Consider the following 15350-nt stretch of genomic DNA (forward strand, 5'->3'; position numbering starts at 1 on the left):
AAGCACTTTCCCTTTTTTAATTTAATTGACTTCCCTACTTTATAAATCACCACTACTGTGGAACCGATGGGCAGTTAGAAAATTTTACTACTAGAGATACAAAAGTGGGCGGTAGGTATAAAAAGGTTAACTACCCTGGAGTAAGTCATCTAAGCACAAAGTTTGGTTGAAATTGCTAGAGGCATTCCAGAGTTGTGTTGGAACACACACACACACACACACACACAGAGCCCTCCCGCCCTCCCTCCCTCCCTATCTATCTATCTATCTATCTATCTATCTATCTATCTATCTATCATCTCTCTCTCTCTCTCTCTCTCTCTCTCTCCCTCCATATATATATATATATATATATATATATATATATATATATATATATATATATATATATATATATATATATATATATATATATATATATATATATATATATATATATATATATATATATATATATATATATATATATATATATATATATATATATATATATATATATATATATATATATATATAAGATTTTTACAACCCCTGGTAAGCCCCAATTATGGGAGGAAGCTAACTGCTTCCATCATCTGTCCTTCGGCTCGTCACAAGAGTCCATCACGACAGAAACCCAATATTTTTACTGTTGCCTTTGTTATATTTGTGTTTTTTTATTTGTGCTGATAAATAAATAAAGGGAGACTAGTATAGATCTATTTCAACCCAGGTTCAAATCCCAGTAAGGGTATGGCTAGCTGATGAGAGCTAAATAGCTTGAAATAGATCTATACTAGTCTCCCTTTATTTATTTATCAGCACAAATAAATATATATATATATATATATATATATATATATATATATATATATATATATATATATATATATATATATATATATATATATATATATATATATATATACATACATACATACATACATACATATACACGTACACACATATATATGTATACATACATACACACACACATGCACACACACATATATATATATATACACATATAAACACATACACATACACACACACACATACATACATATATATATACATATGTATATATGTATATATGTATATATGTGTGTGTATATGTATATGCAGCACGTGTCTCTACTCTTGTGCACTGGGAGAAACTAAAAACTGTACTTTTATTCAGTAATTTCTAGAAAGATAGTTAATTAAAGTACGTTTCTCCAATTCTGTCAACACGTTAAGGCCACTAAGATCTGTTTTATTCTTTTGTACTTTTATTTGCTACTGATGAAGACATTATCCTCAATGTGGCCATCTTTTTATGTAATTGCTTGTAAAATTAGAGAGAAGATAACAGCTACATAAAATGCCATAATTTGGTGCCATGCTAGTGAACTATATTTAAAGTGATTTTAATAAGAGTGCATTAATTACTAGTAGGAATTTTAATTTTGTTTGTAAACAATTTGCATGGCTGGCCTCTGGTTGTAATAAAGATGAGTTTGATTTTTTTTTGGTCAGGTGTATTACAGAAAAGGACTACCTTTTGGTCCACAACTCTTTCGGCACTAATTGTAATATTTGAACCAGACGGGTGGGATCATATTTAGCAAGGCAATCTCTGATACACCCTAGCATGATGCCATACAGTGTTCTAAATAGATAACAAACCCATTTTTCAGGCTTGGAAGCCATCTTTTACAGTGGGCCTCAAGCCTGCCACATATTCCATTCTACTGTTTTGAAATTGGGAGGGGGGGATTGTGTAAAGCATGGGAGCTTTTTAGTCAAAATAACATTACTTCTCAGAAGGTCATTTTGCCTTGGCACCTGGAGGGGCTTCACTGGGAGGAAACTTTCTTTTGGACAGTGACTGATTGGACCATTTGATGGGCATGTGGGTGCTGGAGCAGGGTCTTAAACTTTCAACTGGTTGGGGAAAACCTGGAAGCTTTCAGATTCAGGTTTTCCCAGACGTGCCAAGATGACTCTTCTAATAAATTGGAACTTTGAGGAATCTCTAGCCTCTTATTTTATTGAGGATGCTATTTGGAACTCTGACATTAACCTGAATCTGGCCAAAGCCCTTGGAATTTGAATTGATAACTAATGCTACAACCTCAGGATGAACATAATTTTGTAATAGCAACCCCAGTTAGCAGTCTGACCACCATATTTGTAGCAACTGCATTTTCTGAATCAGTCCTGTATAGAGTGGGGCACTAATTCAATTATATTATCGTGAGGGCATGAATCAGTAAAAATGCTTCCTAGTTTAAATACAGCCATAACGGATATACCTGTTCGACCAAAATTTGCCTTGGCCATTCCTCCCAAAAGCTAGAGCTGCAAATGTAGGATACCAACTCTTTTAGAGAGAGAAGTCTTCCCTTCTAGGTCTCAGTGAAGATCATCTACCGGAGTGGCCAATGAAGTTTCTGTTCCAGGACTGGGCCAAAATCCCAACCACATTAAATACATGTCTGCAAGGGTAACCCACAAAATCATCTAGAAGGCCTAATGTCTCCTTATCCCATCTATCCTTCTTCACTGAGTTTGGGCCACTTTGAACAGTGGGACTTGCAGGAAATCCATAAAGACATTACATGTTTAGAAGAACAGGCAATTCTCTAAGCATATAGCAGAGAGCCGAGGTGGCACAGTGATTAAATGCAGCACTGCAGGCTACTTCAGCTGACTGCAGTTCTGCAGTTTGGCTGTTCAAATCTCACCGGCTCAAGGTTGACTCAGCTTTCCATCCTTCCGAGGTGGGTGAAATGAGGACCCAGACTGTGGGGGCAATATGCTGATTCTGTAAACCGCTTAGAGAGGGCTGAAAGCCCTATGAAGTGGTATATAAGTCTAACTGCTATTGCTATTGCTCATTCATAATTCTTTTGATCACAATTGTTCCAACAATCTTCTCAATTTCATTCGTCCCATTACTTCTAGGGAAACAAAACATTGCCTGGTATCAGTGATCAGAATAAGGTCTCACAATCAAGTGTTTGGGTAGTCTGTTCCAAAGATGAACCAGATATGACATGAAAATGCCTACCAAATTGTTAAGAAATACCTAAGCATGCCTTGGAAGCCCACAAAAATTATGCACACCTGCAAAAGGGTGTGTGTGTAGTTCTGTTACTGTATGATATTTTAATGCCAAACAACATTACTTAACATTTGCAAAAATAAAAGGTGTGCATCTTAATAAATCTATTATTGCTATAAGCAGCTTAGTAAAAGTTTAGTTAAATGAAGCCACATTGAGACACTTTTATTAATTACAAATCCTACTAGAGGATCAGAGTTACATGTAAGGTGACATTAAATTGCTTTAAAGAGAGGCACTCTCTTCAGTACAGTACAGAAGGACACTGTACTGAAAACGTCACAGATCCATCTGCTTGTAATTCTGACTTTGACTTACTCAGATTTTACAGTATATACGCAAACACATGGTAATCTCCTTCTCTCCCTCTTGCTGTGTAGTCACATTTTTTAATTCTGAGATTCAAACATGATGAGAAATTCTCCTTGGCATGATTTAAGTTTATAATTCACAAGGCAATGGAATCAATTTAACAATAAATTAGTGTGCAAAACTTTAGAATTATGGGCCTACAATTTCTAGCAGTATCCAAGGGGCAAAAGAATATTACTCTCCTTTGAGCAGTCTCAATGAACTGAAATGTATTTCTAAGCTTTCATTGCCAGCAACTTTCTAAAAGTTGGCTTTGCTTGCAGAATTACCTTCCTCCCTCTGAAACCCACTGAATTCCAAGTTAGTCAGATCAGAGGGTAAAGCAAATGTCTTCTTTATCTAAGCATTGACATTAAAATATCATGTCAAAAAGTCATTTCCAGCATCAAGTGTAAATGAGCAGACTTCAACTAATAGGTAAAACTTGAATGCTTCAATCTATTTTAGTTCAGAATTCCCCTCTTCAAATACATGGGTCTGTTATTGAGTTTGTTTTACTATTTCATTACTTAAACCCAAACACAGCATTCTCTAGCTAGCCTCTTTTCCCTCCCATACTGTACTTCAAGAACTTTTGGTGAGATGGAGCTATCCCAGAATGTCAAACTGCTATTATTAACTAGACTATAGAACTTCTGAAAGATTGAGGGCTAAAGAAGAAGGGGATGACAGAGAATGAAGTGGCTGGATGGAGCCACCAAAGCAGTAGGCATGAACTTAAATGGACCCCAGAGGATGGTAGAGGACAGGAAGGCCTGGGGGAATGTTGTCCATGGGGTTGTGATGGGTTGGACATGACTTCACAACTAACAACAACAACAGAACTTCTGGAATAAAATATTAAAGGTTATGATATGGTTAAAGGTTATGCAGGAGAGCATCCTATATAGTAGGACATCCGTTCATCTGATGGAAGTGCTGAGTAGAGAAAGTCTGAAGAAAACAAAGGTGATTTGAAAAGAACATATCATTAGTTTTATACATTAGTTTTATACATGAAGTAGCAGGTTGAATGGCATGCAACAGTGACTCTCAAGACTTCAACTTCTCATCCGACTATGTTATGCAAGTCTCTAGAACCAATAAGTCTGTTAGCAGGAAATAACTGACAGCTTACAGGCTTATCATAGGTCCTAATCCCCTTTCATAAGTGACATGGCATCATCATAAGAGGACAATACTTATAATCAAAAGCATGCAATATTCTGTTTTTTTAAAAAATTAAAATCATCTCCTAATTTCTCTTGTCCTTTTACTGAAAATAGCTCTCTAAAATTTCTTTTGCAGTACAAAAATAAGATAGAAATAAAAAATGAAAACATGTCAAAGGAGAAACTACTTGTTGCACTTCATTAACGGCACTGGAAAATGTCCCATCTAAATTAGATTGTTTTCTTTGTTAATCTTTTTGCACATACTATTCACCTTTGACCCTGACTCATAGAGTTTATACAATCACACCTATTGTTTATTTTGATATAGAAGAAGTTACTTCCAATTATACCCAAGACAATAAAAGTGTTAGATTTCACTTCATTAAAATTTCAGACATGGTCTAGGTTTAAAGAGAAAGAGAAAAGAAAAAGATCTACATTAATTATTAATATTTATTTTTAATCAAGGAAGTGAAAAACTAACAATGACTAAAAAGTGGCATAATAATACAAGAAATAATTTTGTTTTTGAATGATGGAGCTTTATTGCTAATGAATGATCCAGCTGGAAAGATGCTTGTCTCCTTAACCACTGTATCATTATTGAAAAAAGTCAAAAGTGAATTATTATTATTATTATTATTATTATTATTATTATTATTATTATTATTATTAGAATGAGAAATTCTGGTTTAAATTTCACATCAGTGATAAATTCATAAACTAGATCTATTTTAGGCAAATATTATTCCTGCTTTAGCTCCCAGCCCACAGCATGAGGGGGATAGTGCTGCTAGAATGAATCCCTTGCAATTGTTAATAAAGATAATCTTCAATTTATGACCACAATCCAGCCCAAAATTTCAGTTGTTAAGTGAAACAGTTGTTTAATCAGTTTTATCTTATTTTACAACCTTTCTTGCCACAGTTGTTAAGTGGCTTGTCAGATGGTCTCAAAACGTGATCACATGACCGTATGATCCGGCAAACATTCTAAATATGAGTCAGTTGCCAATTGTCTGAATTTTATCTTGTGACCATGGGGATATTGCAGTGGTCATATGTGTGAAAAACGGATATAAATCACTTTTTTCAGTGCTGTTCCAACTTTGAACTGTCACTAAATCAATTATTGCAAGTCAAGGATTACCTGTATTGTAATAATCCATTGTGTGGGGGGGATTTGAAATCATGGCTCAAATCTATAAGAAGTTGTTCAATCCTCTCTTTAGAACAGGTTCAGACCAGGATGGTCCATCTTCCATCAGAGATTTCCATACTGAACTGTGGATACCGATATGGACAGCAGTTCCTATATACAAAACTATCTACTGAACTAGCTGAATTGGATCAGTTTTCTATATATAGTATGTATTAGAGAGCCCATTAATTATTTTTTCTTTGAAATCAGCAAATCGATGGACTTTCCTGTTCCTCCTTCAGATCATATTCCTCCCCTCCATCTGCTGTTAGTTGCTGCTGGGTTTTTTTTAATTGCTGTCCTAAACTAAAAATGATGTTAATGTAGTTCTATTAATTTTACAAAAGTTATTAATTTCATGAATCTTAGAGCAATAAAAATATTGAGAAAGTATCACTAAGTAGACTTCATTAGAACAAAGCCAGAATTATTCTGAATAAGTTTGATGACCAAGCTAAATTTCTTTCTACTTTACGAAGCATCTCTTTGCCAATTTCATGTCATTGTACTTAATTTACACCTTCAAGGTGAATGCAGAAATCTGAGTCTTTCTCCTTTGGCACAGGAACCTACATATTCAACCAAGAATTTCCTTCCATTTGCTCATATTTATATTTCAATTGACTATATTTTAAAAATATTATCTGTTATAAAAAAAATCATACATGAAACCAATCCATCTTATGTGATTGTGTTATTTATGCTTGTTTCAATTTGCTGTTTTTTTTATATGATTCAGGTTCAGCCAGAATGGAGAAACAAAATAAACTGTACCTTTTACGCAATATTAGATTTTTATTTGGACTATGGACATAGCAATACCAATAGCAGTTAGACTTATATACCGCTTCATAGGGATTTCAGCCCTCTCTAAGCGGTTTACAGAGTCAGCATATTGCCTCCACAGTCTGGGTCCTCATTTTACCCACCTCAGAAGGATGGAAGGCTGAGTCAACCCTGAGCTGATGAGATTTGAACCGCCGAACTGCAGATAACAGTCAGCTGAAGTGGCTGCAGTACAGCACTCTAACCACTGTGCCACCTCGACATATTTAAACATGAATCCATGTAAACATCCTTTCTATTTTATGAAGCTCTAAGTATTATAAAATCTGTTTTTAAAATAAAATGATTTATAAATCTATATTCAGTGTCATCCTCAGAAAGTTTAATTAGAATTAACACCCTTAGTATGCAAAGGATTTCAGATGTCAGGATTTTCTGGAAAAAGGTATATTGACTCCCTTACCCTATTCTAATAATTATAAACATTCCTGTTTAAATACATTTTCCTCAGCCTGGTATATGGTATGAAGAAATGGGAATCCCACAAAATATGTATTAACAGTTAAGAAATAATCAGTCAGCATAAAGTGTGTTATGTTCTTTCCCCTTATTACACTGCATACTGTGCTACCAACAACATATGCTGACACTCCATAAGGTTTTCACTTCCACCTCCAACAGATACCAAAAAGCAATATGTTTCTTCAATCCAGCCTCACTGGTTGCCGGAGATACACTTATAGCAGCAGCAAAATTGGTTTATGCATATGCCTTGCATTCTGTAAATTGACGAAAATATGTTGCATTTATGTAACTGGACTGCTCTTAAAGTCAGTCGCTAATGTGAAGGTCTAATACAATTCAGATATTCAGACCAATGTTGAGAAGAATTATATGTGGACCTTTGGGGATTTACTTTAAACGTATGCAGTCTACAGTAAGCATCAACAGAAATATTTTTTTAACATACCCTAGAATAAACATGTTTTTTAAAATGATTTCAAGGAAAACTTTCCTTGTGATTTCTAGAAATCATTTTTAATCCTTGGAGGATTTAAAGCAGAGATGGAGAACATGGGCCTTACACATGTCACTGACATGTGTTGATTAAAGCTGTTGGACACTGGAGTTCAGTACTATCTGGGAGGCCATAAGATTCCCCAACTCCAACAATCTTCAGACCAAAGGGTACAACTAAGTAAAACAATATTGGACAAAAGCATAAAGATTTGATTATCTGGTGAGTTCAGCTCTAGTGAAGGAAACAACACCATGTTTCATAAGCAACTCACCCACTTAAACCATTAAAGACAACAAACTGGAAATATAGTTGGCTAATAGTCAACTTCTTATTCTCGAGGGTCGTTATATTCTCTACATAATAGTCCAAAAGCTGCTGTTGTAATTGTCACATCCTGATCTTTTGAAATCAGTGCTTCTCAATGACAGCCAGATTTTACAAGCAAGTTAATATCTATGAATGACTGCACTTGAAGAGACACGTTTGTTGTCAAGAGATAGGTTGCATCTGTGCAACAATATGTATAAACAATAAGCACAGAGGTGCACTGTTTTTCTTACACATGCAAGAATGACTTTAATATACATATTAAATACAACATGACTGCATAAAACCTGGAATAACTATTGCAAAACTGGACTTTAAGAACTTTCAAGACATTCTTGAAAGGTTGTGCAGTGGTTAGACTGCAGTACTGTGAGCTACTTCTGCTGCCTGCCAGCTGCCTATAATTTGGCAGTTCAAATCTCACCAGGCTCAAGGTTGACTCAGCCCTCCATCCTTCCAAGGTGGGTAAAATGAGGACCCAAATTATTGGGGGCAATATGCTGACTCTGTAAACTGCTTAGAGTAGGCTGTAAAGCACTGTGAAGTGGTATATAAGTCTAAGTGCTATTGCTATTCTTGTACCTACCCTCAAATCTTTTAAGAAATATTTTAGGTGAGTATTGGCAAATTATGGAAGGTACAAGAAATTTTAAATACTACCATCATTCTAGTTCATTGAATCTAAAAAAAAAAAAGTCTTAAAGCTGTAAAACAATCCTAACTTAAATTTCCAGGGAATTAATTAATTGCTCTCAGAATGTTTTCCTTATAAAAAGACATTATTCTGTAAAAAAAAGAAAAAGAAGAAGAAGAAGCCCTGGTCCTGAATACAAAAATGTCTAACTTCAAAACTTAGTAATTTCAATTAGCAGGAAAAACAGGAAATGGGAAAATCTGAGATTGTTAGCCCAGATTTGATGTTTCTACTCTATTAATAGACAGCTACAAGATATGTAGAGTATGGCCAGGAAGAGTTTTAAAACTTTAAAAGTTCAGTTACTCTGACTCTGCTCTCTTCACAAATTATATTTCATGCCATACATTTTTTCTATTTTATAAATCACCCTTATGTTTTGGAAGATTATATAAAATAGGATCCCTTGACACATTTCTAGCTATTATTTTATTCTTAGGGAATATGGTTGGTTGCGCAATCAGCCAAATGTTTAGTCTGGATTTGGCATTTTTATCCACCTTTTGAATCTTTCCCAAAAATCTCAGATAGGCAGATGTTGATGCTTGATGGTGTTACAGGTATTGCCGCAGTATGTAAGCTCTTCCAAATAAAGCTGTCCTTTGTGATAATTTTCACTATTTCCCCCCCATTTGATGATGAGCGTGGCACATTTGTCCAGTCAAAACTCCATTGCAATATCTTGGCTGTATATGTAGACAGTGTCAATAATGACACAGTAAATAGCAATGTTACTTCTGCCGAAAGAGCAGAACTGATTCATTTCTACAGAGGGATTACAGAGTGTCATCTGCACCTCTATAACTGTCTGGTATGGCTCTGCAGCCAAACAAGACAGACACAGACTCCAATGGATAATTAGAACTGCAGAAAACACAATTGCTACCAACCTGCCTTCCATTGAGGACTTGTATACTGCACAAATCAAAAAGACATTGTGAAAATATCTACAGACCCCTCACATCCTGGACATAAATTGTTTCAACTTCTACCCTCAAAACAACACTATAGGGCACTGCATACCAGAAAAACTATATACAAGGACATCTTTTTCCCAAATGCCATCACTCTGCTAAACAACTAATTCCCACGACACTGTCAAATTATTTAGTAAGACTATATTACTATTATTCTTCTCATCCTTCCTAGTATCTATCTCTTCCCACTTATGACTATAACCATGTTACTTGTATCTTTAAAATTTATGTTGTTTTATTTGTTTCCTAGTACAATTTGATTTCTTATTAGTAACCTATGACTATCACTATGTGTTGTATCTCATGATTCTTGATGAATGCATTTTATTCTTCTTTATGTACATTGAGAGCATATGCACCAAAGACAAATTCCTTGGGTGTCCAACCACCACTTGGTCAATAAAAAATTCTATTCTATTCATTCCTTCTTCTTTCCTGCTAAGTTAAATAAATACAGAACTCTAGTCTCATAACAGAAAACTATCTACATCCAAAGTTTGCATACAATATCCTTTAATATCATACTCCTTTAGACTACAAACCTATCCCTACTTATCAAGAAGTCTCATTGAAATCAATATTTACTTCTGAGTAAACATATATAATACAGAGTTGTTAGAAATTTGACTTCTTTCATCTTATTCTTTTTTCTAAGTATTTTCTTTCAGCTCAATTGCTTTTTTTAGTGCAGATTTTTATTTAGCCTCAAATGTCTTTCATATTAATCTTATAAGTATTATCTCTTACACAACCAGCTTCTTTGTTCCCTGCCTTGCAACCACTTGATACAAACATGTCTATTTCTTATGAGAGTTGAAATTCTTGTGTTATTCACGTTATGGTTTTTAAAAATAGTTATGTCTATGTTTGCACATTTTGCTTTACCCTTTGGATCTAATGCTCTGCTACTATATTTTCAGGACTTACCCATCGGTTCCAGGATCATCTGCCTTTCTATCTATCTATAGGATTGGGAGGAAAGATACTATAGGATACTTGAACATTACTTTTTTTAAAAAAAAAAAATCTAGAATCATTTGGCCATTCAAACACATTCCTTTACATCTCTTACTCTGAAGAACCGCAACATACATAACAACATTGCTTAAAAGAAGAAAAAGTGAGCTGAAAAGCAGGGGATAAGCTGCTCAGCAGTGGCCCCTTTTGGTCAAGGAAATAAATTACACAAATACAAGACAGGGGAAAGGAAAGGAGGGGGGGGAGAGAGAAAAAAACTTTCACTTAAAATTACTGAAAGTCCTTTCCTTACCTTTCAAACTATTCTTTAAAACATTAACCTAACACTAGCGCTTCCAATATTGATGTTTTCTAGCAATGTATTGATTTGTGATGCTGACCAGAAAAATATTGTGATGCTGACAGTTTAGAATTGATTATATTGTACAGGTGCCATGAAGCATTTCTGCTTGAGTAAGTCACTTGCACAATGTATGCACAGTGGAATGTAATTCCTTAATCCCTTCAGGTAAAATCTAAGTTCCAAATTCATTAGTAATGGAAGTTACGTCATAGACTCTGAAAAAAATGGCTAATTGTCTAAATAATCCATGTCTCACAAAAGTGTTTCCTAAAACTGTCTTTGAGTTTTTAATGCTGGTTATCAGTCTATTTTAGGGGTACAATTTCAAATCATAGTCTTCATTTTCGACTGCAACTGGAGCCAAAGAAACATCTTGGATGTGGTTACTGGGACTCGAGCTTGATTCAAAGATTGATTCAATTTTACCTTTAAACAATGCTTTATTTTTTTAAAAAAATAATAGTGCTCTATATTGATCAGAGCACATATTAAAATCTGTAATTATTTGTAATAAAAGTTTTTGTAAACAAACCCCTTAGTAGAAGGACTGTCTCAAGAGATTCTTTTTCCTTCCTCACATGAAATGAAAAGTATCTTCTAAAATGAAGTCTCATGGACTATGAATCATCTAAAACAACAAAGAAAGCTTTTATCTTATTTTAATTTGCAAATTTAGGCATATATTTTTTAAAAAATAAATAAATTATATCTCATGTTTTCATTTATTGGGCAGGTTTTCTACTTTTTATTTTGGTTTAATTTTTTTAAGCCAAACTTGTTCCACTATATAAAATAGAAGAAAGAATGTGTTATCAAAGTTACATAGTTTATATATTTCTTCTCACTGAAAATCCTTCATACTTTATAAGGTTTTCTGCATTCCATAACTTTAACCACTTTCAAGCTTTGTGAAATAAAATTACAGTTGTTCTCTGTTACTTTTTGAGAATATTAGATTATATTAATTCACTACTGTTACCTTTCAAAAAGTTTGCTATATCATATTCAATAAACTTTTAAGGCTTTTAAATCCAACACAAAGTCAAATGTAGGCGTTAACCTAGATACATTCAGAAAAATAATATTCTTGGATTCAATTACTGATTTCATTTCTAAAGATATGCTAAATATATTTAAAACATAAAATTGCTCCCAGTTATGCCCAAAGCAAGCCCAAAGCAAATGAATATTGAAGTTTCATTAGCTTTGCAGAAGAAAATAGATGTGTTTAGAATGTGATCTATGTGACATTGTACAGATTTCAAAAGAATTCAAATATAACTTTTAGAATAGCATCCACCCACGTCAGCTTAATGACATAAACCTCCACTATTGTATGAAATATAATTTGCATATAAATTAATGATAATAATAGTCACAATAGTTCACCCTCTATTTATCAATAGATACCTGGAGTTTGAGTTCATCTTAACCTTGGAACATTTACTAGGAAATACTTACCACTGATTTTATAGGGGCCTCCTATTTAACCATTATGTGTATGATAATAGCCATCATAAAGAGATGGAGTTGCATTAATTGTACAAATCATATACTTTCATAATGAATGAATGAGATACTAAAGATGGTCAAGTTTGGCATAGTCTAAATGAAATTAGGTAGAGTATTACAAAATGCAGCAGAATATAAATACTGGATCATTCCTGCCATTGCTTCCCTTAAGAGTTAATGCTCATTTTGGCATATTTTGTACCATTTAGTTTTAATTAATTAATACATATGTGCATGCATACACATACACACAGTCCTCCTGACAGATTTCATTTCTGCCCTTTTGATAACACGAGTGAAAGATAATTTAAAGTAGATAACATCGCTGGAAAGAATTTGAAATATCTAGGGTGCCAAAAACCATACACGTCATTCAGACACACACAAAACTTTTAAATATTTTTCACAAATATTTAGAATTTACCACAAGCTTTCTTAATCATTGTATTTATATGGTAAATGCTAGTAAATCTTATAGAAATCTTCCTGTAAGTGAGATATGCATTGCATTTCCGTATAGTTTGTTCTTATAGAAACTTTCAGAATGAAAAAGTGATGAGAAAGCAAAATTGTTCTACCTTACTTTCAAATCTGTACCAGCATTATGGAAGTTCTAATATATATAGAAGTTCCATAATGCTTCCTCTGGCCAGCAATGGGCCAGCAATGGGTCTCTGGGTTTTTATGCAGATGATGGAACTGGGTTCCTTTCAAAGGCAAAACTTGTGTTTAATTACTGAGTTTTATCTGTCCCCTCTGAAGCCCACAACTTAATGCCTATATCTGTTCTATTGAAGTTTCTCTCTAAGTGTTTTACTGGGGGGGGACGGACAAAAAGATTTGAGAATTTATTTCCCTAATTACAATTGTTCTAGACACTTCAAAGAACTTGGTTGGCAACATGAATACATCCCCAGCCCCCCCCCCCCACACCCCATTTAAATTGGGTTCTCTTCCCTCCATTCTGATTTCAGGCCATCTCAGGAGAGTGAGACCAATAGTCTTATTACATTACATGCACTCAGAAGTCCCACCATAGTTTATAGAGAATGACTCCCTGATAAGAGGATGTGGAAGCAGTGTCCTAAAAGCACTTTAACAAACATCGAAATAATTCCCTTGTGAGAAAATACAGAAGCAGTTTTAAATCTTCCAATTCTGACCAACCATGGGAGAGGGAGAATGTTTTGAACTTCCACCCATCATAATTCTTGAATTGTGGCCAAAAACTCATTATTTTCCTTTATTCTCTGAATACCTTGACCCCTTAAATTCAAACTGGACGGTGTTGATGTTCACCAAAGTAAACCCAGAATGCCAGGTCTTCACCAGAGAGCTTCACTCCAGCTTGTTCAGCACGCTACCTTTCAGGAGTAAGGAGGGTACGAATGGACTAAGTGTTTCTTTCAACGCCATTTAAGAGTTCACTGGATTATCCTACACTTACCCCCCAAATCAAAGTGCCATCTAGAAAGAATGTATAGAAACAGAAATAATCCGAGAGGAAAACCCGTGTACAAACTAACAATTTTCTTCTTCTTTTGGGGGGTTTCTGCTTTGGGGAGGAAAAAAAAGAAAAGAAATCTCCAAGAAACCGACCCAGACTCTCTCTAGGAAAGCGCACCGCTCTGAACTGTCCAGCTTTCTGGAGTGCTGAATCTTGAGTACTCCAGACGAAGATGTAAAGGACGAAAGGGGGCGGCGGGGAATTTGGGGGAAGGGGGGAGACAGAGGGGAGGGGAGAAAACAAACACCTTACCAGAGTTTTGTTGCCGTTTTTGCTGAGGGGACCTCGGAAAACTCCCTTGATGTTGCGAAAGTGCCCATTGCTGAGATGCGCGGAGCTGATGACAATGTAATAACACTCCATGGAGCAGCGGCCTCGCGGGCTGCCGCCGTTTCCATACACCCCGAAGGCGCCAGACCAGGCACAGGCTGCAAGGCGCCCGGGGTGAGATAGATGATTGGACTTGGCCGGCTTGGCTGAGACCAGGAAGCGGCGAAGGAGCTGGTTGATCCGGGGAATAACCAAGCTATACACGGAGGCATGTACTGCTCTCCCTCCGGCTGTTGTCTCCAAGTAAAAGCGGCGGTAATAGCAGAGGCAGCAATCTAACTCTCCCTTCCTTTCTCTCTCTTTCTCTCTCAAGGCGGGGAGCCGGATCAAGAGGCCGGGCAAGCTTAGCTACAGCAGGAGCCGGCGGGCATTCATCACAGTCTCTTTCCAGTCAGCGCAGAGCAGGCAGCAGCCAAAGGAAGAAGAGGGGAGGCGGCGGCGGCGGCAGCGGCATTAGCAGCATCTTTCCCTGGCTTCGCTGAAGGAGTCTGAGCTGCTGCCTCTCGCAGGCATGGCGCTATTATAGCGCACAGCCTTGCCGCTCCATTGCACTGAGCCAATGGCAGGGAGCCACTAGGCTGAGCTGGGAGCTGTCAGGAAAGTGCATCTGTCACACGCTGCCGTCTCCTCCCCCCTTTTCAGGAAAACACACACACACACACACACACACACACACACACACACACACACACACTTCTCAAGCGCTCCGCGGGAAAGAGCAATCAGGGCGGGAAACCGAGAGGGGGACCCCCCCACCATCCCTATCCTAGCAGGGGCTGCCGCCGTTGGCCAGGTATAAAAGGGAACGTGGCGTTCGGCTCCCCTCCCCCCAGAAGAGAAGGGAAAGGCAACCGTTTGTCTTTGGCTGGCTGGCGGAGGGAAGACCTTTCCCTCCGCGGCGGCGAATTCCCCCTTTTTTTTCCCCAGCGAAGTGACATTCGCAAGCTGCTCCCTTCCCTTTGGAAGGGGAAGCGGGCAGCTCTGCTGCCAGCTCCTCGCTCGGGGGAAAAGCCGCACCGGGTCCCTTTTTTGAGAGATTGTGAAGGAATTTTTTTTTTTT

The 15350-nt window shown here is 36.4% G+C and overlaps 1 protein-coding gene across 1 annotated transcript in view; it reads right to left on the minus strand.

The window, feature by feature from the left end:
- Positions 1-14881, minus strand: part of ZNF804A (zinc finger protein 804A) — a 243360-nt gene extending 228479 nt beyond the window's left edge. The window contains exon 1 of the mRNA XM_014058311.2: positions 14213-14881. Coding sequence (XP_013913786.2) covers positions 14213-14323 — 111 coding nt within the window. The 5' untranslated portion in view covers positions 14324-14881. The remainder of the gene's footprint in view (positions 1-14212) is intronic.
- Positions 14882-15350: the final 469 nt, after the last annotated feature.

Source organism: Thamnophis sirtalis, unplaced genomic scaffold, assembly GCF_051295495.1.
Source record: "Thamnophis sirtalis isolate CommonGarterSnake01/CBP01778 unplaced genomic scaffold, rThaSir2_p1.2 scaffold_1, whole genome shotgun sequence".
Classification (NCBI taxonomy): domain Eukaryota; kingdom Metazoa; phylum Chordata; class Lepidosauria; order Squamata; family Natricidae; genus Thamnophis; species Thamnophis sirtalis.